General features: G+C 39.4%; 1 protein-coding gene across 1 annotated transcript in view; it reads left to right on the plus strand.

Moving 5' to 3' along the window:
• The first annotated feature begins 312 nt into the window (after positions 1-312).
• Positions 313-21,218, plus strand: part of LOC122194267 — a 71,870-nt gene continuing 50,964 nt past the window's right edge. Inside the window, exons 1-11 of the mRNA XM_042895212.1 lie at positions 313-337; positions 1,139-1,303; positions 4,927-5,036; positions 5,303-5,438; positions 5,544-5,747; positions 10,213-10,405; positions 12,191-12,318; positions 14,994-15,194; positions 16,169-16,290; positions 17,295-17,523; positions 20,547-20,749. Of these exons, the coding sequence (XP_042751146.1) occupies positions 1,160-1,303; positions 4,927-5,036; positions 5,303-5,438; positions 5,544-5,747; positions 10,213-10,405; positions 12,191-12,318; positions 14,994-15,194; positions 16,169-16,290; positions 17,295-17,523; positions 20,547-20,749 (1,670 nt within the window). The 5' untranslated portion in view covers positions 313-337; positions 1,139-1,159. The remainder of the gene's footprint in view (positions 338-1,138; positions 1,304-4,926; positions 5,037-5,302; positions 5,439-5,543; positions 5,748-10,212; positions 10,406-12,190; positions 12,319-14,993; positions 15,195-16,168; positions 16,291-17,294; positions 17,524-20,546; positions 20,750-21,218) is intronic.

The raw sequence follows: 21,218 nt of genomic DNA on the forward strand, positions 1-21,218 counted from the left end.
TCTTGCTGCCTTCTTCAGGGGCTGCATGGGGATTGTGGGTGGCGCAGGGTAGAAATGGGAAATGGGTGTCAAAAATAACCCACAACCAAAACAACATGAAAACAACCAGAAACAGGCAGAAGCAGGCAGATCTGGCTCAGTGGGGTTTTGCTACCTCTGTGTTGGTGCCAAGGGCTGCATGTGGGGATGGTGTCTTCTCTGCTGCCTAGCTGCTCTGTGCTGGACATCCATTACTTAAGATCTCATCACTGTCCTGCATCCTCTTTAGCTACTTGCTTTGTCCACACCTGAAGCTGACATCAGTGGAAGTAAGCCAAATGACTACAGATAGTGCTTTGTATGTATTTATTTTTCCTGATTCTTATTCAGTATTTACTTTCAGGGTTCTCTCATGAAGCATCTAAGGGCAATCTATGCTTTTTATTCTTATATGTGTAAATTTTGCAGCTTATGTAATTTTTTTTGCAGAAAAACTGAAATTGTCTTTAAAATATGCCACTTAATTGAATGTTCTTCAGTGTTTTTGATAATACTCTCTTAAGAAATAAAAAGATTAGGTATTTACTGTAGCTTTTTTTTTTTTTTTAATTTAGGACTGCAATAATCTTTCTTTTGTGATCCCTGTTTTCATACCCTTTAACCATGCCAGATATTTCACAAAGAAACCATTCTTTCGTATCTTGCCACAGCACAGCATATAATTTCTCTGGAAAACTTGGGCAAAAGCCATCATCACCACAGAAAGAAAGTAATAAGAGCTTTGCAGCTCACTGAGACAATGAAAAATCATTGTCCTTGCCTTTTCCATGTGGCTTGCCCTGAAAATACTGTATTTTTAGGTTTGGTCAAGAAATATGTGTTTCTCCTTAAGGATGAGGAGTAACAGCAAAGGAGAGAGGAATTACTAAGAAGTCCCACCCCTCCATAAAACTCAGTTAGAAAAAAAGTGATCCTATATCCTTTATTATCTTTATTATGGTGCCTTCTTTCCATATGCTAGGACAGAGAAGTCTATCTATATTTTTACCTTACAGAGTACTGGTCAATGCTCACTGGGTGCTCTGAATTGCTCCTGATGTGCTGACTGGTATTGCTGACTTGTGAATCTTTCCTCTGTTTTTGATGTGGTTTGTAAAAGGTCTCAGACGTGGAGAAGGTGATGGAGGGTCTCCAGGATCATGCAGCAGCCGTGCTCAAACCACATCCTTTGTGGTCAGGTTCTGCCACTTGTTCTCATGCCTCAGAACAGCAGAACTACGATGACATCTGGAAGGAAGTCTACGCCTTCACTGAGCGTCACCAGGTACTTGGAAGAGGAAATGATGAGTAATAGTCAATTAACATGTCTAGAAAGCATTTTTCAGTCCTGACAGAGGGGTCCTCTGACATCAGAGTCCCCCTTTTTCAAAATTCAGTCTCCTGCTCTTTTTGCTAGACAGGGCCTTCTCATTGAACCATGTACAGGATACCCCTCGGCCCTGGAGTTCACTAGTGGCTGTGCAGCAGTTGCTGGAGGCTATCCAGCAGCTGAACACCTGTGGATCTGACAGCAGATCTCTGATTTCTGCAGAGACCTGTTCTCACACCTGCATGGAAGCAAGTTCCTCTTCTCAAGAGGGAAGTGGAATTAGTGGGCATGGCCTTAAGAAGCCTCAGTCGCTGCAAGAATAGAAGCTATGAGAGATCTTAAGTTTCAGAGAGAGGAAACAAAAACCCACTGAGTGGCTTGACAGAGTTGTGAAGAAGTAGGACTGACCTATCTCTCTGGTATCTGGGGAATTTGTCACATTGCTTAAGTGGCATGCTCAAGCTCTGTGACCAGTCTGCTGAACCTGAAAGTATGAAAGTATGATGAAGATGGACTTTGATTACCTATTTCTTTATTGCCCTCCTTTATCGCCATCATTCACAGCCACTGCTTTAAGGAACATAAAAGCATTACGTACAGAACTTCTAAATCTCAGATGTTCCCGTATCTGCAGTCAGATGCTTCATTTGTGCGACCTGCTGTAGGGAACCTGCTTTGGCAGGGGGGTTGGACTCGATGATCTCTGGAGGTCCCTTCCAACCCCTACAATTCTGTGATTCTGTGATTTGGCTTGCTATGCTGTTGTCAGGCTGCCTTCACCAGTGGGCCTTGTTGGCAAGTCAAGAAAGTGCTGATGAATCTCCTTGCCCCACTGTTCTTTTATTGCATCATTATTTTTATTGTTGTTTTTTTTTTTTTAAAGAGGACAGGTCTCAGTTGCTGGAGCTGGATGCAGCCCCAGTGTCATAGCAGGCCACGTCCCTCCATCCTGCTGAGGGCCAGGCTCAGGCAGGGCAGTGAGTGATACAAGAGCAGGAGAAAAGCAGCAGAGGCAGAAAGATATCCCTTCGTACCTCTCTCCTGGTGATGAATCTGCTCCACAACTGATCCCAACTCTGTTTAAAAACAAACCCACATATTTTTGTCAGGAAAAGCTCCCACATGTAAAAACATGCAATTCTTCTTACCTCGGGCTGACTTAAACCCAGGATACAGGAAATATTTGGTTGCTTAATGAAAACTTCAGGAAAGAAATGAAAAGGCACTACATTGTACATCTCCTGTCAAGTGCATTGATTCTACAGTTGGGCTGGGAGAGATCTCTTGCCTTTTGCAAGAGACATGACTGATCTCAGCAGCATTAGGTTAATTATAAGCCTAATTTTGAAACTTGTCTTGTCACAATGGCATAGCAGCGCTAAATTTAGATCTTCCACAAAAGAAACATTACTCAAGTCTCAGTGTTTTTAAAATAAAAATTTAGCTGTTACCCAAAAAAGTGACATTGGTCATCTCACTCATTTTCAGACTGCATTTTCTGTAATACTTTAGTGTGAAAATTTTAAGTGGACTTGCTTAATAATTATTCAAATAATTATACTAATATTTAAGAGAGATGAACAATCAGTACGGTTGAATAACAAAACTATACTTTAATTCTATCTGACCTCACATTATTTTAAATAATAGAGATGGAAGATCTTATTTTTTCTAAAATTTAAGCAATTAGACATTCTTTAGATTCAACAAGAACAGGATAAGAAAGGATGATCCTACTTGGAAGAGAGGTAAAAACAGGAAAATCAGCTAACAGGTAATGTATCATTGCAAGGATTACACAAAAGAACTTTGTATAAGTGTTTTGTGTAAGTGTTTGACAGTTTCTTGTGATTTGTTTGGCTTGAAGGAATTTTTGAGTGCTACTCGTGTCAACTTGCAAATGTATGTGACAGTCCAGTCCTGAGTTTGTGTCCCTTGTATGTGTACTGTTGCTAGATTGTCTTATGCTGAATGGGATAAATTTTACAAGCACTAATTTGTGAATTAATATTAATAGGATTTTTGATAATCAGAAAAAAAAATGCCAGAATCAATATTATAAAACCTTTATCACTCTGAAGAGAATTCCAACTGACTCCATCCAAGCTCAAATGAAATAATAAAATAAATTGGAATAGAGAAGTGGTTTAAATGGTCAACATTTTATAAATATATATTTTATTGTTTGCTGAAATTAATCGGATGACACTTAGAAAATCACTGCCCATAATGTTCCACAATTAATAAATACTGTGTAATCCACAGTGATCATCTCATCTACACTGCTTCTAATGCCAACTTAATTTCACTGATGTTAGTGGAGTAATGCATGTGAGTAAACCTTGATGGGAGGGACATAAACAGGCTCGAGCAGTGAGCCCAGGAGAACCTCATGGTGTTCAACAAAACCAAATACAACATCTTGTACCCGGCTTGTGGCAACCCCAATATCAGTACAAGCTGTGAGATGAAGGGATGGAGCATAGCCCTGCTGAAAAGGACGTGGAAGTACCGCTGGATGCAAACTGGACATGAGCCAGCAAAGTGCCCAGAAATCCAACTATACCCTGGGCTGCATCAAAAGAGGCGTGGCCAGCAGGTTGAAGGAAGAAATGCTTCCCCTCTGCTTTGTTCTGGTGAGAACTCGCCTGGAGTACTGCATCCAGATATGGAGTCTTCAGTACAGGAGAGACATAGACTTGTTGGAGTGTGTCCAGAGGAGAGCCACAAAAATGGTTGAAGGGATGGAACACCTCTGCTATGAGGACAAGCTGAGAGAACTGGGGCTGTTCAGTCTGGAGAGAAGAAGGCTCCAGGGTGACCTGACAGTGGCCTTTCAATATCTGATGGGGGACTGTGAGAAGAAACGGGACAGATTCTAGCAGGTTTTGTTGTAACAGGACAAGGGAAATGGTTTCAAACTACAAAAGAAGAGATTTAGATTGGATGTAAAAAACATTTTTTATGGTAAGAGTGGTGAGGCGATGGAACAGGTAGCCCAGAGAGGTGATGGATATTTCATTCTTGTGGACATCCAAGGTTAGGCTTGAGGGGCTCTGAGCAACCTGATCTAGCTGTGCATGTCCCTGTTCATTGCAGAGGAGTTGGACTAGATTACTTTTAAAAAGTTACATCCAACTCAAACAGTTCTGCATTTCTAACATCTGCAGGAGCCCAGAAATCATTTTCTTCTACAGAAGGTAAGAGGGGGACAGACTAATTGGTCAGATATGTCACTAACCACGGTTTGCTTGAGCTTTTGATAAAACAGATTTTCGGAACTTTTTGGAAGTGTTCTTTGATCTGACCCTTTCTGCTGACTTGACAGCAGACTTGTACATTAGGATAGTTCTTTCATACTGCCCAGGGACATTATGAGGACAGGAAATCAATCAAATATTATAGAGTTATTTATCATGACAATTTGATGTCTGGCTGAATCATGAATTTGATCCTGTATGGCAATTTCTTTTCTTTTGTTTTTCTTTTGTTATGCTAAAGCCTATGCATAAAGCTGGCAAGTAAGAAACAGATGCAGACTCCCCGAAGCAGACTCTAACTGTTTGTGTTGTCACTAGGAGCTAAATACTGAGGGCGATAACAAAGCTGTGGCTTGCAGTGAGGAAGGTGTAGGAGACAGCAGCTCCAGAAAGCTTCCAGGATCCTACAGAAAGAAGAATGAAAGAGGGTAAAAAAAAAATTGTTTATATGTACATAAATACATATATATTTAATAAAACCTGAAGAAAATTGTTATCAGCCAATGTTTCTCTGATAAAAACAGTGGTGTCATCCTTTTTCATTATTCTGTACTTCAGGTTTCCATGACAGTGAGTCTTGCAGGCAGCAGCATACTCTTAGCCAATGGGCATAGCAAAAATTTTTTGCTTTAATATGTTTAGAAATCTCCTTGAGTAGCAAAACTACAATTATGTTTTTCCTGTCTGGAAAAAGGTATGGTTACATGAGCACCTGGCAGCTCCTGGGACTGGAAGAAGGACCGGCAATTGCCAACAAGGAAGACGTGGTGACAAGAGGAACCTATCTTTCCTTTCTTCTCCTACGTCACTTGAGGCTCCGAGAGCTAAAGGTTAAAAAAAAAATTCTGCATGGATCCAAGTTATTTGGTTTTCATGATGAGGGGGCTGTCCTTCAACTGAAAATGCAACCGTGTTTTTGTTCTGGTTCGTTTCAGAGAGTGTGCCTGGGAATCCTGAACTACTTCAGATCTGTGGAGAGAAGCCTTACTATCAGTACTGCAGGCCTCAACCTCAAGGCTGGTTGTCTGATTCCCAGTGCAGAAGACACCTCCTGGATCAGTGCTGCCAAAGGAGGCACTGGTGCTTCTGGTGGCTTGCACTCTCAGCCCTATGTTCACTACACACCAGCTGACTACAAGGTGAGGTACCACCTAGCCTGAAGTCTTCCAAAGAATGAATGTGTATGTTTGGTGGCCCTGCTAGGCAGGGGGGTTGGAACTACATGATCCTTGAGGTCCCTTCCAACCTGGGTGATTCTGTGATTCTGTGATTCTGTAATGCACCTTGGCAGATTCTGATGTATTCCTCTGCTTCCATGCAGACTGTGCTGTGATAAATGGCTCAGTCATCTGAGGGATTCGGTCCAGCTTGTTCCTCAAAGCTATGCACTGTGCATTCATGGACTTTATGCCTCTATCTACTAGTGACCTGTAACAGATCCCTGAGAATCTCCAAGCACACAGCAGTACAATGCTGCCTAGATGCCCATTAACTTAGACTGGTACTGCTGGCTCACTCTAAGACCATTATGCCTGTGGGATTTTCACACACAGTAGAGGTTCCTGGGTCATCTAAGGCATTTTGCAATCTATGGAAATAAGTAACTCCTAATGATTTCTGAAATGTATTATTTAGACATAGATACAGCTTAAGGTTTATTGTTTTGAATTTTGAATGAGAGTATATGGTTGAAATGATAAAATCAGTACAATTATTTCCACAGATTGAAAAAATTATCTTCCAATAACATTCCTAAGCTTAACCAAGCTTTCGTTTCCCCAATTTTCTTTGTAAAATATACTGAAGAGGAAGTCATATAGTGCTGACAGTGGTTCAGTGTGATAAAAGATCTTGTCTTCTGAGCTGTAGAATTTCCTTTCAGTTCTTCTACCTAACATTTGTACCAAAATTCTCATGCAAAAAATCCTGAAGAAGTATTATAGTATTTTAATAGGGTTTTATAAAAGCATTTTTGAGTTCACATTTATTTCTCATTTACAGAAAAATTGTTTGTTTTGCTGTAGAAATATACAGAACCAGATACACAAGCTAATTAATGGAGGAATTAAGACTAGAACTAAAAAGGAAGTAGGCTTCCTGCCCACATTTTTTTCTTAGATTAAAGCTTTAAAAAAAGGAAAACAAACCATAATAACCCCAAAACTTCCTGTCTCTAGACATGATAAAAGTCTCTTTAGAAATAAAATGTGTGGGGAGGGCATGGAGTTTCTGATATTTTTAATTTCTGATATTTTATCATGGAAACAAACAAACAAAAAACTAATCACCTAAAATTCCTAATTGAAAAGTTACATGAAACTTGAAAATTATGATTTTCCACTTCCTATTGAATGTGCTGGTTTATCATCTTCATAGTCTCAAATCAGAAAAGATTGAAAAATTATCCTTTCCAGTGGAGGATTCCATTTTCCTGGAAGCTGGCATTGTGAAAAGCTTTTCTTTTGATTCTGGAACTTTGTGTAATACATCTTTATTTGCAGCCCCTTTTCCTGTTGTGAAGCGAGAGAAACGATGCACAGTGTGAGCACTCACTGATCTAGAAATGAGAGAGACATGATTATACAGTGACCTCTCTTTCCCCTAGACTAATACAGAGATATAGTTATAAACGTTTGAACTTCAACCAAAGCCTAAATAAATATTTACTAATCCTATTACAGTTTAAGTGGCAACAAATTTAAAAGCATGGGCAACAGTATTTCCTTAGTAACAATTTCTAACATGATTTTCTTTTTTTAAATTTTCATATATTGCATTCTGCAATTCTGTCTCCCAGGAACTGAAACAATAATAGAGCCAAACTAATCGAGACCTACCTAACACACTCTGATGTGTGCTATAAAACCAAGACTGTATGACACTGTTTTGTTTTTCTTTTAAGTAGTTTCAGTACCTAATCTATGGCCAAAACTGTGATATGAATCATTTCAGACAATAATCACAGTATCACACAATGGCCAGGGTTGAAGGGACCTCAAGGATGATGAAGCTCCAATCCCCCCTGCCACATGCAGGGCCACCAACCTCCCCATTTAATGCTAGACCAGGCTGCCCAGGGCCCCATCCAGTCTGGCCTTGAACACCTCCAGGGACGGGGCACCCACAGCCTCTCTGGGCAGCCTGTTCCAGCACCTCACCACTCTCTGGGTAAAGAATTTCCCCCTGATGTCTGACCTAAATCTCCCTTCCCTCAACTTAAAACCATTTCCCCTTGTCCTGCAGTTACCAACCCTTTCAAAGAGTTGATTCCCCTCCTGTCTGTAGGCTCCCTTTAGGTATTGAAAGGCTGCAATGAGGTCACCCCGCAGCCTTCTTTTCTCAGGCTGAACAAGCCCAGCTCCCTCAGCCTGTCCTCAACAGGGGAGGTGCTCCAGTCCCCTGATCATCCTAGTGGCCCTCCTCTGGACATCTGGGTCACTGTGATGGCTCAATACAAAATATGTCTGAAAATGAGATTTGGAGGCAGTTTTTTACCTTCAGTAGCAGACTGCTTGGATGGATGTTGTCAATAACATGGGTTTCAATGATAGAAGGCCCTGCAAACAATGCATTACTTTAAATTAAAACTTTTTTCTGTCCCATGCTGAGATTCAATTTGGAATAATATAGAAGTATATGTGGGGACATGAGCATTGCTTCATAACCCAAAAGGGAATTGCTAAGCTCCAGTAAACCTGCCCAAAGTTAGAGGAAGAAAACAAAAACCTTCATGTAAACAGTATCTCACACAAATAACCAGTCAATTGTTTTGTTGCTACAGATGTGTAGCTGGGTATTAATGTTTTTATGGTCATAAGATATATTTAAATGGCTTGGAAGTCTTTAAATATGACTCTCAAAACAAATACTACAGAGATAAAGTCTTTTTTTTTTTTTTTTTTTAAGGTTTGCTTTGTGAGAGCTCTCCAGTTTTTCAGTCACATGCTCTTTCTACAAAATATAATTGTCTTTAAGCAAGATTTTTAGGAGTGGGAAGTGGTGCAGGAATCACTAAAAAAAAAATCCCTCAAGAGATTGAAAGGTGAAATATTTTAATAATGTTGTCTCTGAAGGTATTTAAAAACATAACTGAAAACCCCTCTACCTGCTATGGTGAAGTAACACTGGCTTTTGCTGAGTTATTTACCTAAATCAATATGAAACTGATTATTCTATAAACAATTCTGCACCCTGTCACAAGGAGTGCTGAAACAAATAATCCCTTTAGAAGAATAAGGAAAGAACAGTTCTCACCAAAAGAAAAAAAAGAAAAAGAAAAAAAAGGAATCTTTCTGATGAGGCTGATCCAACATTTTGTTCAAATGAGGTGTATGTTTTGCAGAGCTGTCTTATTAACTTTAAGAGAATTAGTAAGTTCTGATCCAATGTAGTTCTGTGAAGCTGGCAAGCTGTTCTCAGTACATTTGCACTTGAATGCTGAAGTTTCCTATGACTAAAGCAAATACCTTTTCTCTGTCTTTTCTTTAAATAGAATTTTGACATATCCAGATGAGAGCAAGATAAGTTTGGGTAGCACTGGGGATTTAGTAAAGGCAAGCATTAGCAAAGCTAGTGAAAGGAGGAAGCGCCAATATACAGTGCATTTTTTTTTTGGCACTAAAATGAGAACAAAGGTGCACTGAAAACAAGGAAGTAATAAAGACAAACAGTGGAAAACTAGGAGCTTGTATTTACTTGCTATATTCTTATAAAAAGAATCATTTCTAAAGGCTTCTATTGCTGTACACATGCACTAAATAAACCAAGCATTTATTTACAGTGGGAGATTAATTTCTGTAATTATACACCTAGAGATAGGCGTGTGTAATTCCCTTTGTGGCACTCCTACTCAAGAAACAGAATATTTTGAAACCTAATGCGTCACTTCTGCTGAATGTAGAATTCCTGCCTGGGGTGTTACCAAGTTAGCAGTGACTCATTGCACATGTAGACGATTCTCTTCTTAAAATGCTGAGTTTTTTTAGGAAAGTGAGGTCACTGTTCAGCTATTCTGTTGAACAAATGCTGACCTTACAAAAATCTGGAACATCAGTCAATGGGTGTTCCTTCTAATTACTGCTAAATACTTCGCCTATGTGAGCTTCTCTACAAACCTCGCCAGTGTTATTTACCCAAGAAGTCTTCAGAAAATGTGTTGACTTCATATTAAAATGTCATAATTTAAGACTTCTTTTGCCAAATTTGAGCTAAAAACAAACAAACAAACAACAACCAAAAAAAAAAAAAAAAAGAAGAAATTCTATCCTAGGTCAAAAGCTCTCATTTTGAAGCCTCTTTGGATCTTTTTGTGGACTTCGATATACGAAGGAAAAGCTAGCCACAATAGAAATTTCATACAGTTTATTTTTCAACTCTTTACGTGTGAAGTGTATGAAGTGTATGAAGTGTAGTCTATAAAGTATAAAGAGTGTAGGTGTTACTGAAAAAAAGTGTATTTTGACAATATTTTATTTTTTTGTTCTTTGATAATGACAAAACACCGTGTTACCACGCCTGATCCATTAGTAGATTGGCTGATTATACCAAATTGCAGTAGAACTGACTGCTTCTATCTCTGTTTCTCTGGAATTTTTTTGCTTGCAGGTTCACAGCACTCAGTTCATGGAGTTTGCAGATGTGGAAAACCATGATGACTTTCACACTCATGAAGATGGATATATCCACACACAGGACCAGCATGGGACTTACATCATATATGATGTGGCACTGGAGGATCTAAAGGAGCTTGAGAACCAGTTGCTGCTTGTGGCCAGCCAGTACATCGAGAAAGATAAAAGTAAGATATCTACTGGTCCAAACCACATGGGATAGAATGGTTTGCTGTTTTCAAGGTGGACCAAGCCTATGACTTCTTGAATAGTTGTACTTCTTCAGAACCATGTTCTGACTGAATGTTTGGGAACTTCATCTTACTAAAGTTAAGTGATAAATGTGGTATGAAGACCTAAGTAGGCATGTGAAATTGCTTGTCACATATTGTTAATGTCACAATTGTGCACTCACATGGGGTCACTGACATGAAAGTCATCCTGGAGGCAAAATAACACAGCAAGGACATGTATTGATGTATTTAAATAATACAATGAGCAAATACATCTTCAAGGCATAAAGACAGTCAGAAAAGAAAATGTTAATTATTTCTGAATGTTTTCAATTAATGTATTTGATGGCTTTTCTGCAGAATTAAATGCACCTCTGAACACTTTAAAACTTTTCTTGGTTGTAATTAAGAAGCTGCATAATATTTGGTGCTGCATACTTTTTTGTTTACCTTGCTTCTTTTTTGTTATGGTTGGAACAAGATGAGGCAGACTGGATTAAAGATTTCTAAAAAGAGCAGCCATACTTATAGTAGAATAGTGAGGAGAAAGGAGCTAGAAATTGTAGAAAACTTGGGAGGAGGCATTAGAAAACAGTACGTAAATGGCACATACACATATGATATTCAAAGAAACGTAGAAAATATTTCTTGAGTTACTGGAATAGCTTTCCGTATGGATGGGATAATATTTTGGGAGTTTTACCATACTTCCCTAAAACCGAATGTGTGGACATTCTATGTTAAAAAGGGGAGAAGTGCTGCCCCTGAAAAACCAGTCAGGAACGGGATGAGAGCCTGTGGGCTAAAATTTGGGACTGGACAAATAAAGGACAGCTGGTGATTGGGCTCTACTACAGGCCACCTTGATCAAGGGGAGGCTGTTGACAAGGCCTTCTTGCTTCATCTGCAAGTGACGTCACACTTGCAGGCTCTCATCCTGATGAGGGATTTCAACCATTCAGATATCTGCTGGGAAACAATGCAGCGAGCTGCAAGCAGTCCAGGAGGCTTCTAGAGTACATTGGCATCAACTTTCTCGTTCAGGTAATAGACATACCCACCAGAGGTGAAGCACTGCTGGACCTGTTGCTCACTAACAGTGAAGAGATCATAAAAGAGGTTAAGATTAGAGGCAGCCTGGGCTGCAGCGACCGTGCCCTGGTCAAGTTCATGATCTTGAGTAACATGGGCCCGGAAAGGAGTGGAATCAGTACGCTGAATTTCAGGGGAGTGGACTTCAGGCTGCTAAAGGAATTGTTGGAGGAGATCTTCTGGAAAGCTGTTTTTAGAGGCAAACGAGTGGAGCAAAGCTGTCTATCCTTTAAGGATTTTTTACCCTTTAACTTTTCTGAGAGCTCAAGAGCTCTCCTCCCCCCACAGTAAAATATCAGGCAGACGAGGCATGAAACCAGCCTGTGTTTTCTCTGTCTCTGCCTCTTTATGTGGGTCTCTTTGAAGTCTGGCCCTTGCCTTTTACTTCAAAGAATATTTATCAAAAGATGATAGATGAGATATGTTAAACTAAATGCCTAGTGCACTTGTTCTTTGCTTCATAGAGTACTCTGGGGCCCTCCAAATCTTATGGGACTTGACTTTTCCTGGACTTGAGTTCCCCGGTGAGCAAAAAGCGCAACCCTGTGCTATAAATAAAAATAAGTACCACAAGCTCTAGGACTGCAGGCATGTGGAAATCTCTCTGATACTGACATCTGCTTGTTTCCTATTTTTTGTTTTCCTTAGGCAGTGTAACTTGTGGGAAATCCAGTGGCAGCAATATCGTTGAGTGGGCACATGCCTTTGTGGATCGGTTTGCAGTGTTGTTTGATCTTTGGACCTGTGAAACTGCTCTCTTGGAAAAAAAATGCCAGGTACAGGTATTTTTCTTGGTCTGGAAACAGTGACTTGCAATCAGCTCACTTCAGGTTGTTTTAAGGCTCCCTTTCAGCAGTATTTCCTGTTGTGAATACATGTGGATGGTGGTACAAGTTCCAGATGCACAGGGACGTGCTGCTGGGCTGGGATGAGCCCAGAGGGCTGGAGCTATTGGGTACTGTAAATTGGGCCCATGTCCTTATTTTGCAATAAGGAAACGGAACTGTTCTTGTCAGGTGCATTTGTAGCTGCTGTGCCAGGGGTTGGCAGCATATCTGCAAGGTCTCAGTGAGACTGCCCATCAGGGTAAGGGATGATTAGGAAGGACAAGGCTACATGATGAGTGCTGGGGTAAACCCCTGCAGAGCTTGAGTCCTCAAAGAGTCCCAGATGCCAATTTTATTCTGTAGTCCCGAAAAGAAGAGGTTCAGTCTGCAGCTGGTTGGGCTGGATTACCCTTTGTCAGAAGAAAGGAGAGAGGTATTTTACAGGATATACTATAGAAGATAGTCCTTTCATCAGTACAAGTGATATATAACACTATATACATTACAAATTTGTTTCTTCTTTTTTAGTTAATCTACTTGAGCCAAAAATGCCATGATTTTCTGTGGGATAAATTTTTTTTTAAAAATACTAGTTATGTCTATTAAGTGGACTGTAGCTTTGCTGTTTACTATGGCTGCTGCATATTCTGCAGGCATTCTCTTTCCTCTCTGAATCTAGTCACGTGTCTGTATTTTGCTGTGGAACATGTGTATATATTGTTTTTGCCCAAAGATTAGCCTTGATATTAGACAAATTCAGAATAGGAGACCCAGAGGAACTTGATGTTTTGGGGGGGAGAGGGAGGGTTGGACTCGATGATCTCTGGAGGTCCCTCCCAACCCCTACGATTCTGTGATTCTGTGATTCTGTGTATGGGACTCACCAGACCCCAGAACAACAAAGAGAACGTCAGGTAAAGTAGCAGATAGACCACTTCAGAAGCAGAGAGAAAAGGCAGTAATTAAGGTCGCTTTAATATACTTGAAATGTTTTCTTTTCAGTCCTGGGATAGCACAGGGCAGTTCTCAGAATAGGAATGCCAGAGGATGTTAGGGAATCTCCTGTGTGCCACTGAAGAGGCTTTAAATAGAAAAGCTTTTAAACTAAAACAGTTGTAGGTAGTTTAAGAATCTCATAGGACCCCTCTCCTGTTTTCATAGTGGTGCCTTGTGTGACAGCTATGTAATTGCCTAGCCCATAAGTTTCTGCTCTCATCCCAATAGACCTCACTTTCCAGTGCTGCATCATTACCTCTGCAAATCTACCTTTTATTTTTATCACAGATCTTCTGTATTAAGAAACTTGCTTTTTTTGGGGGGGGGTGGGGTGGAAGGGGTGGAATTCCAGTAGAGAAGAATGAAGCATCTACACCAGCAGTGCACTAATTCTCTTTCAACAATGTCAAGGAGCATATCCTGGAACCACTCTCACAGTACAACTCTCTAGGCAGAATTAAATGTATAAATATGCTTTTCCTGAATGTTTCTTGCATTCAACTCAAATGAAATAGAATTGAGTCTCTCTAGCTTTGTTCCAAGCTGGGACAAAATTCTTTCTGTGTGAGGAAACAAAAGCCTTTTGTTCAGCAGCTGAGACATCTTGGCTTAGCCAATATAAAACTTGTCTATGACGTATTGCTCAAGCACTGTATTAACCTCCTCCAAACAGTTCAGTTCAGACAGGTCTAAACCAGAGAACTTGTCTTCTTCCATTGAAATCTGCATTTTTATCTACCGAGTTATTTCTGAGCCCTTTTGCAACTTCCTCTTCCACAGTTTCATGGGTTCAGCATGGAAAGTAGCGTGGATAAGTTTCTACTTCTGTGTCAATGCAAAATAACCTACTGCAGATCATTTCATATTGATAAGACCAATTTGTCCAAAAGCAATAGTAACCCCAGTTCATATTTTCTATCTCATAGTTGCTATTGACCAAAAAGTACTACAGTGAGAATTTAGGTGCTGCTGTACTTGACACTTCACTTTTTCCATCCCAGGCTTTGGGAATTTGTAATTAAAATCATTAGTTCAATAAAGCTTTACAGCTGTTCTTGGTAGAGGAGTCTGGAGAGGGCATGTGACTTTCTGCATCTTTAATTACATATTGAATTAATTGGAATTTCTCAAAAAATACATGATTAACTGAGATGCTAATTGCTATATGAGATAACAGAGAGTCTTGCATGAATCTGCAAGTTTCAGGTTAGGGGAAACTGTTTTTCAAAGACATGACAACAATGTGTGGGCTGGAGAAGAAAAAGAGCATTAATTAGATCTGGAAAATGGTAGGTGCGTTTTAAGTAGTAATCTGCTACTTGCTATTTTACAAGAGGAAGAATATATAGAATAAAAATCTTCATGCTTCAGTAAAAAACATAACAAGGCAAGGTGTAAATAAAATATTTCCTGCAGACAGGAGATATTCTGTGCATTCTATGCTCTGTTCCTGATCCTTCTGATGAAGTGTCTTATGATATTCCGTGACAAAAACCAGATGCCATGATGGCAGGTCACAGTAAGTTTCATACAGGTGGCAACTTCCATGTTCAGAAATGTTTTGCCAAAATGAAACGAATATTTGGATGAATAAACAATTCTAAATGTGTTTCTGAATACCTCCCCAGCTTCTAGATGTTTACTTAGAGGCCTACCAACATGCTTTGGACCCAGAGGAAAGATTTGCTTTGGCCCAAGCAATAACTGACATCATGCATAAACATCCACGGTTTGATCTTGAGCTTGAATATTTTGTGAACATCTACAGAGATGAATGCATCTGTTTACAACTTCAAGCCCAGCTGCTGAGGGACATAGTAAACCAACAAGTATGTTGAATTTACAGTATATCCATCTTGGGTGAGCGGGAGGTGAAACTTTGGTTGTAGCCTGCGCTGCTTTACAGTGCCAACTTCAGTTACTACTAGTTTGATAGTGAAGTCTATGCATGCTTTGTAAATTGAAATAAAAAAATTGAAAGTTGAAATGATTTCATCAGTATCAGAAAGAGAGCGCTGGAAAGGGTTCAGAGCTTCATGTGTCACATTAAAGTCACATCTGCTATCAGCTGAGATAGGAGGAAACAGTAGTTGAGAGGTGCGGAAGCAGGACAAAATTATAATGTGTAGATCTGTAATGCAGTGGATAAGAAAAGAGTCTTGTTTAGAGTCCATTCTCTGGTCTTACAAAGAACATACAAACAAAATTTGCACTTTGAAGTCTAAAATGCAGTATATTTCAGATAGCTGGGATTTCTTTTGCTAATAATTAAGATACAGCATTTTAAACTCTCAGATTTTAATTCTCATTTAAAATCTGCCTAAGCTTCCTCTGTATCCTGACACAAGGTACTTCACTTCTTTGAGTTTCTAGTTCAGAAGTTTAATAAGTTATCCTTTGTAACATATCTTTTGGTCTACAAATGGAAGTTTTTATTTCAGTGCAAGAGACCACTGTTAAGCTATTGTTGCCATGAATGATGCCATATTGGTAGCTGTTAGAATTGGAAGGTTGTCAGCATCACTGTTGCTGACAACACATGACTGGTGCTCTAAGTTTATTTAGGAAAAATATGACAGATTTCAAAATAATTTTAGAAGGAATAACTCAGCTCGAGTGGGTATTTATACAAACAACTTGAAATGATAATTTTTAACATATATATAATATAAAAATAAAACAATAAATTTATTATGTAGAAGTTTTTATAGCTTAAGTTTAAATGAAGAGTAGAAATCGGGATACCTGATTGGATGTTGGATTTTCTTGGCTAATATCATTTGTGTTTATTGCTAACTTTTAGATAGATGTCCAGAGGGAATACGTCCCCAAGATTTGGCGGAAAGGTCAGAAAGGTGGCATCAATGAATTTGGACTTCCTCATAATGTGATTACTAAGCAACTTGTCTCTCTTAACACTAGCTGGTGAGTGACTTCACACTTTTATTTTTCTGGAGAGTAACTCTTTCTGATCTAGTTTCTGTGACTGATGAAAAGAATTGAGGGCCAACACATGAAAAGTAAGACTGTTTGAGAAAACAACAGTCATAAGGTGAATTAGGCAGTAATATTTCATGTTATTTAGTCTTGTGCTATTTAGAATACCATTGGATGTGCCAGAAAAACATTCAAGAAAGAAAAGTGATTCCTCCCCCACCATCTTTGCTCTTCCCTGCTTTGACAGTGGGTTTGCTTAATTCATCTTGCACCACAGTGGGAAATTAATATTCCTGTGGATAAAGTAACTGTGAAAGTGCATGTTTAACTTTAGCCTTGCTTTGGACTTACTGCCTTGATATTCAAACATGGCTTTTCAGTTTACACTGCCTTCTTGCCACTGTCTGTTACACATTCTCACCCAAGTGTCCAGTTGGATAGGTACGTACTGTATTTTCACACGAGAGCCATGTATTACCCATAACACAGACCTGTGCCACGTTCCCCCTCCTGCAGCTATGCAACATTGTGGATTATATGAAGGATTTAGCAGCTGATACATACCCAGAAGCCAAGAGTCCCTGCCCTCTGTCTGAATCCCCTTGCCTCTATTCCTCCTACTGCACGCACATTTTGATTGTGTTGGTTACTCAAGGCCTAATTTTGAAGTGCAGACACTTTTAATGCGTGGGCATGACATGAAAATGTGGCTAACAGACATGAAAATGTGGCTAATAAAGCAGATCAGCTAGCAAAAGATAATTTAGAACATTCTGTTTTCATTAGCAATTGAGACTACTTAAATGTGTTCCAACATAATTATGTTTATTAAGGCTTCAGCTCTATTTTTAGATTTGAAGATTGATTTCTGATCTACAGCTAAAGCCATTGCAATTTATTCTTGCCAATTAAGCAATTTCAGAGTTTCCTTATTTGAGAGCTTTGTTCTTTTTGTTGTCATTATTTATTTATTTATTTTTGTTATTTTTAAGTGCTACTTCGAAGAATATTTATTTGCTGGAGTTTCATCCTTCTCTTGGTCTGGTGTGCTCAATCCCCAAGGCTCTGGAGTGTATCTACCAGGAGTTCTACAGCATCTCTAGACCCAAAACAGCCAGTAGAGCAATTAAGCTAGAAAAAAAAGTGCTTCAGCTGGTACTTGATGAATGGCTGACTATGGAAAAGCCAGAATCTTTCTACAGCTCTCAGATTCAAAAAGATGTAAGTTCCACTTTTGCTTGTGTTGGAAGTAACTGTTTACAGCCAAATCCCAGCCCAGTTCAATTTATGTTCAACTGATATACTTCATGGCTAGTATTAGGTATGTGATTCTTAATATCAGGCCAGTTATTTTTTTCAAGCTTGGAGAAGATCCGTACCATCCATCTTTAAAATAAAATGTCTGTATTTCTGTGAAAGAACACAGGTAGAACTCTTGATCTCACACTAGTATAAAATAAGAGCAGTCATATTAGGGAGAGGCTAAATACAGACATTTTAAAGCAGGATGAGATCACAGTAAGTCTCCAGGTTTTGCATTTGTGCATATACAGTTCTTAAACATCAGTAACAAAAAAGACTGGACATTAAAGCAAATATTGTTATAGGTGGAGCTGGTTATTACTATAATGTGCATCATTTCCTGATGTAAGACTCTTAACTTGGCTGGTTATAGTTTTATAAATACTAATTATTGTGAATGAAATTACTGATGCTAGATGTCTCTGTCAGGTTGTTTTTTGTATTTTTATTATTTTTTTAGCCAGCTTAGTTAGTGCTGACAGCAAGAAATGAAAAATAAATGAATTTATCTCTTTTGTCTACAAGTTCATAATATAGTTACATTCTTGAGCACATCACTAAATTTTGGAAAGGCTCATTAGGTACTGATATGCTACGCTTTAATTCCTGCCAAGTTTGGCCAACATAAATTAAATGAAAATATGCAATTGCACCAGAAAATATGCAATTGCACCATGTTCAATTGGAAGACAAGATGTGAAGTTTGTGTGCACTGGTATATCTGTAACATGAATCAAATCAGAACCAGTGTTACTGCAGAAATATCTCTGGACTAAGCAGTTTGTGTTTGATTTGGATCTGAGCACTTGAAGTGGGCACAAGGAGCTACTCGCTCTCACTGTCACATTACCTGCAGTGGAGACAGTGGTGGGCAAGAAAATAGAGACCTATGCAAGGCAGAAGGGCGTAGCCATTTCAGATACTTTCTTGCCCTGCCATTGTACAAATCCCAAGAATTTCTTATCCAGCATCTCTTTGATGCCAATAAAATCCTCTGGCAGTTCTCCAATCCTTCTGCACATTGCAGATGACAAATGATTTTTTTTTTTTTTTTTTTTTAGTTTCGAATCCTAGAAATCAGTGGCAGAGATCTATGTATAGATCTTAAAGTTACTGCTCTGCTATTGCCAAGGCAGAAGGAGAAACTTCTTTTCCATTCCTTTTCTCTAAGACAAGCTGTGGATGAGAAAAATGCACACAAGAAGGCAATGTTTAGAAAACACTAAGACTGTTGCAGTCAAGCATATTTTAGGAAATTTACCTTTGCCAGCATGAATTTAGTTTGGTTTCCATTTGCATAGTCATGATGAGTGAGTCTCTGTATTGTCACACTGGGGTGTTTTTTTGGCTCATTTTTACAAAATAAACATTTCTGACCTTCCTGAACTGCTCCATTTGTGACCTTTGACCATATTCTTTCATGTTTTTCCAACTTTTCACTGAAGAAGGTTTTACAAGATCCAATATGTATTCCCCATTTGACTTCCTAAACGTCTTTCAACTTCATAATAAACAAGTTACCTAGCTGCAAGGTACAGATGCTGCAGGGCTTGCAACATGTACTTGGGAAGATGAGAGATGTTTCTCTTACCCAAGCCATGATCAGCTATTCAGAAGAGGTTGCCCAGAGAGGTGGTGGAAGCCCTGTCCCTGGAGACATTCAAGATCAGGCTGGTTGGGGCTCTGAGCAGCCCGATCTAGCTGTAAGTATCCCTGTTCATTGTAGGGAAGTTGGACGAGATGGCCTTTAAAGGTCCCTTCCAATCAAACGATTCCAACTCAAATTATTCTATGAGATCAAGAGCTGTTCTGTTCATAAACACACCATTTGATAGACTCACCCAACTGGTCTATTCTCATGCTTCCCCAGCATCACCAAGTTCTCTTTAAAGTCTAGCATAGATTTGCTTTAATGGAATCTAAGCTTATTTGCTCTTGCTCTCTCTGGAAATGGGGAGCATGGTTTTTGTAGCAGCTCTGGGAGGAAGCACATAGGTTGCTGTGTCCCACCTATCCAGAGTCACAGTTACAAAAGCACGTTGGGGAAGAGGGACAAACTGAAAAATGTTGCACAATTTCTGACACTTGTCTTTGGGTTGTGGTCATTTCAAAATGTTTTTTTTTCAGTGTAGCCCTTAAGATTTAGTAAATGGCAGGTGTTGAAATCTAGAATTTATTACTAATAACAGCACGTCTGGCTTCAGATTTCCTCATATTCTGTGATTCACTCATCACAGATGGCAAAGCATGAATCCATTCAGTTACAGCAGTGGCCATGACAATCTGCCTGACAGAAGCAGGGTAGTATGGTTGTGCAAATTGTGACAGCTGGAGACAGAGCATCTTTTTCTTCACAAAGAGCCAAAAGCTGTTTCTGCCACTTCTTCCAAAGCACAGCAGCCATTTTCTTCTTTCTGGCTCTCCACTTTACCAAGCTGTAGCCTTTCATCATTTTCCATTCCTGATATTGCTGCTCCTTTGGGTCCTTCCACCATTCCAGTAGTCTAGATGAGTTGCTGCCCCCATTTTGGGAGCATCATACTTGTACATATGTACAAGTACACGCTCAGTGTAAGAGGAATAGCAGCACATAGTAATGTGAACCCAGTCACAGAGTCCCTGCCTTAGAAGGATGCATACCTCTGAAAGTCTTCTGAATTTTTATTAAAATAAAAAAAAAGGGCAAATATTGTGTATTCCAGGAATTGGAAAGTCCTTTGAAGAAAGTAAAGTTTATGAATTCAATGACTGTACCTTTGAAGCAAGTGCCAAAACTCCAGTATATTTTCAGAGGTCAGAGTGGACCCAGTCCTGACCTTGCATGTGTTGCATGTCAGAAGCAATTCCAATCACGATTTACTCCAGAAAAAATATTCAAAGGCCTTTTGTTGTCTTTGTATGAATTACACTTGCATTAACATTTTTTTGCACTTACCTTCCAGTTGTTTGCAGAGATACTCATAGAGGACCCTGTGCTGGTGCAAGACATTGCTTTGTCACTATTAGAGGAGAGAGCAGATGAAGAAAGAAAAGAAGGCAGAGAAAGGCAGCTCTTTATCCTGGATTCATTCTCCTTGCTCCTGGAATTGATCACACTCCGGCATCGGTTGATTGAGGTGGCAACAGAGAGCTCACAGTTAGCCAGGTTGGTGGATTGACAGTGCAGGTTTAGCTATGAGGACGTGAGAGAGGCAGTTTGGAGGGGAAAAGTAAATCCTTTCAAATTGGTCAGTTAGTATAGTTGGAAAAAGTCAGAGAGAGAGCACATGCATTTGTGTTGTGGGAAATATTTTTATCCAATATGTGGAAAGAGAGTGTCTGGGGTTTGCAAGGTGTTTATTAGTTTCATAAGCTGAGAGAAAAATCAAGGCTTAACAGAACAGGCCCTTTGCCCAGTGAAAATGGGAGTTCTGTGATTCAATGAAATTTTGTCAAAAGATGGAGCAGCAGGAGGAATCTGCTGTTTCAGTGAAGATTGCCTCAATCACCTTCTTATGAACAGTATTAAAATATAACAAAAATCACGCAGGAAGTGCATATAAGCTTTGTTCACTACCGGAAATAGGAAAGCGTAAAGATTGTCCTGGATGTACTGATCCTTGCAGAGGATAAAG

The sequence above is a fragment of the Lagopus leucura genome, unplaced genomic scaffold, assembly GCF_019238085.1.
Source record: "Lagopus leucura isolate 7727_CA_CO unplaced genomic scaffold, USGS_WTPT01 Super-Scaffold_73, whole genome shotgun sequence".
NCBI classification, from domain to species: Eukaryota; Metazoa; Chordata; class Aves; order Galliformes; family Phasianidae; genus Lagopus; species Lagopus leucura.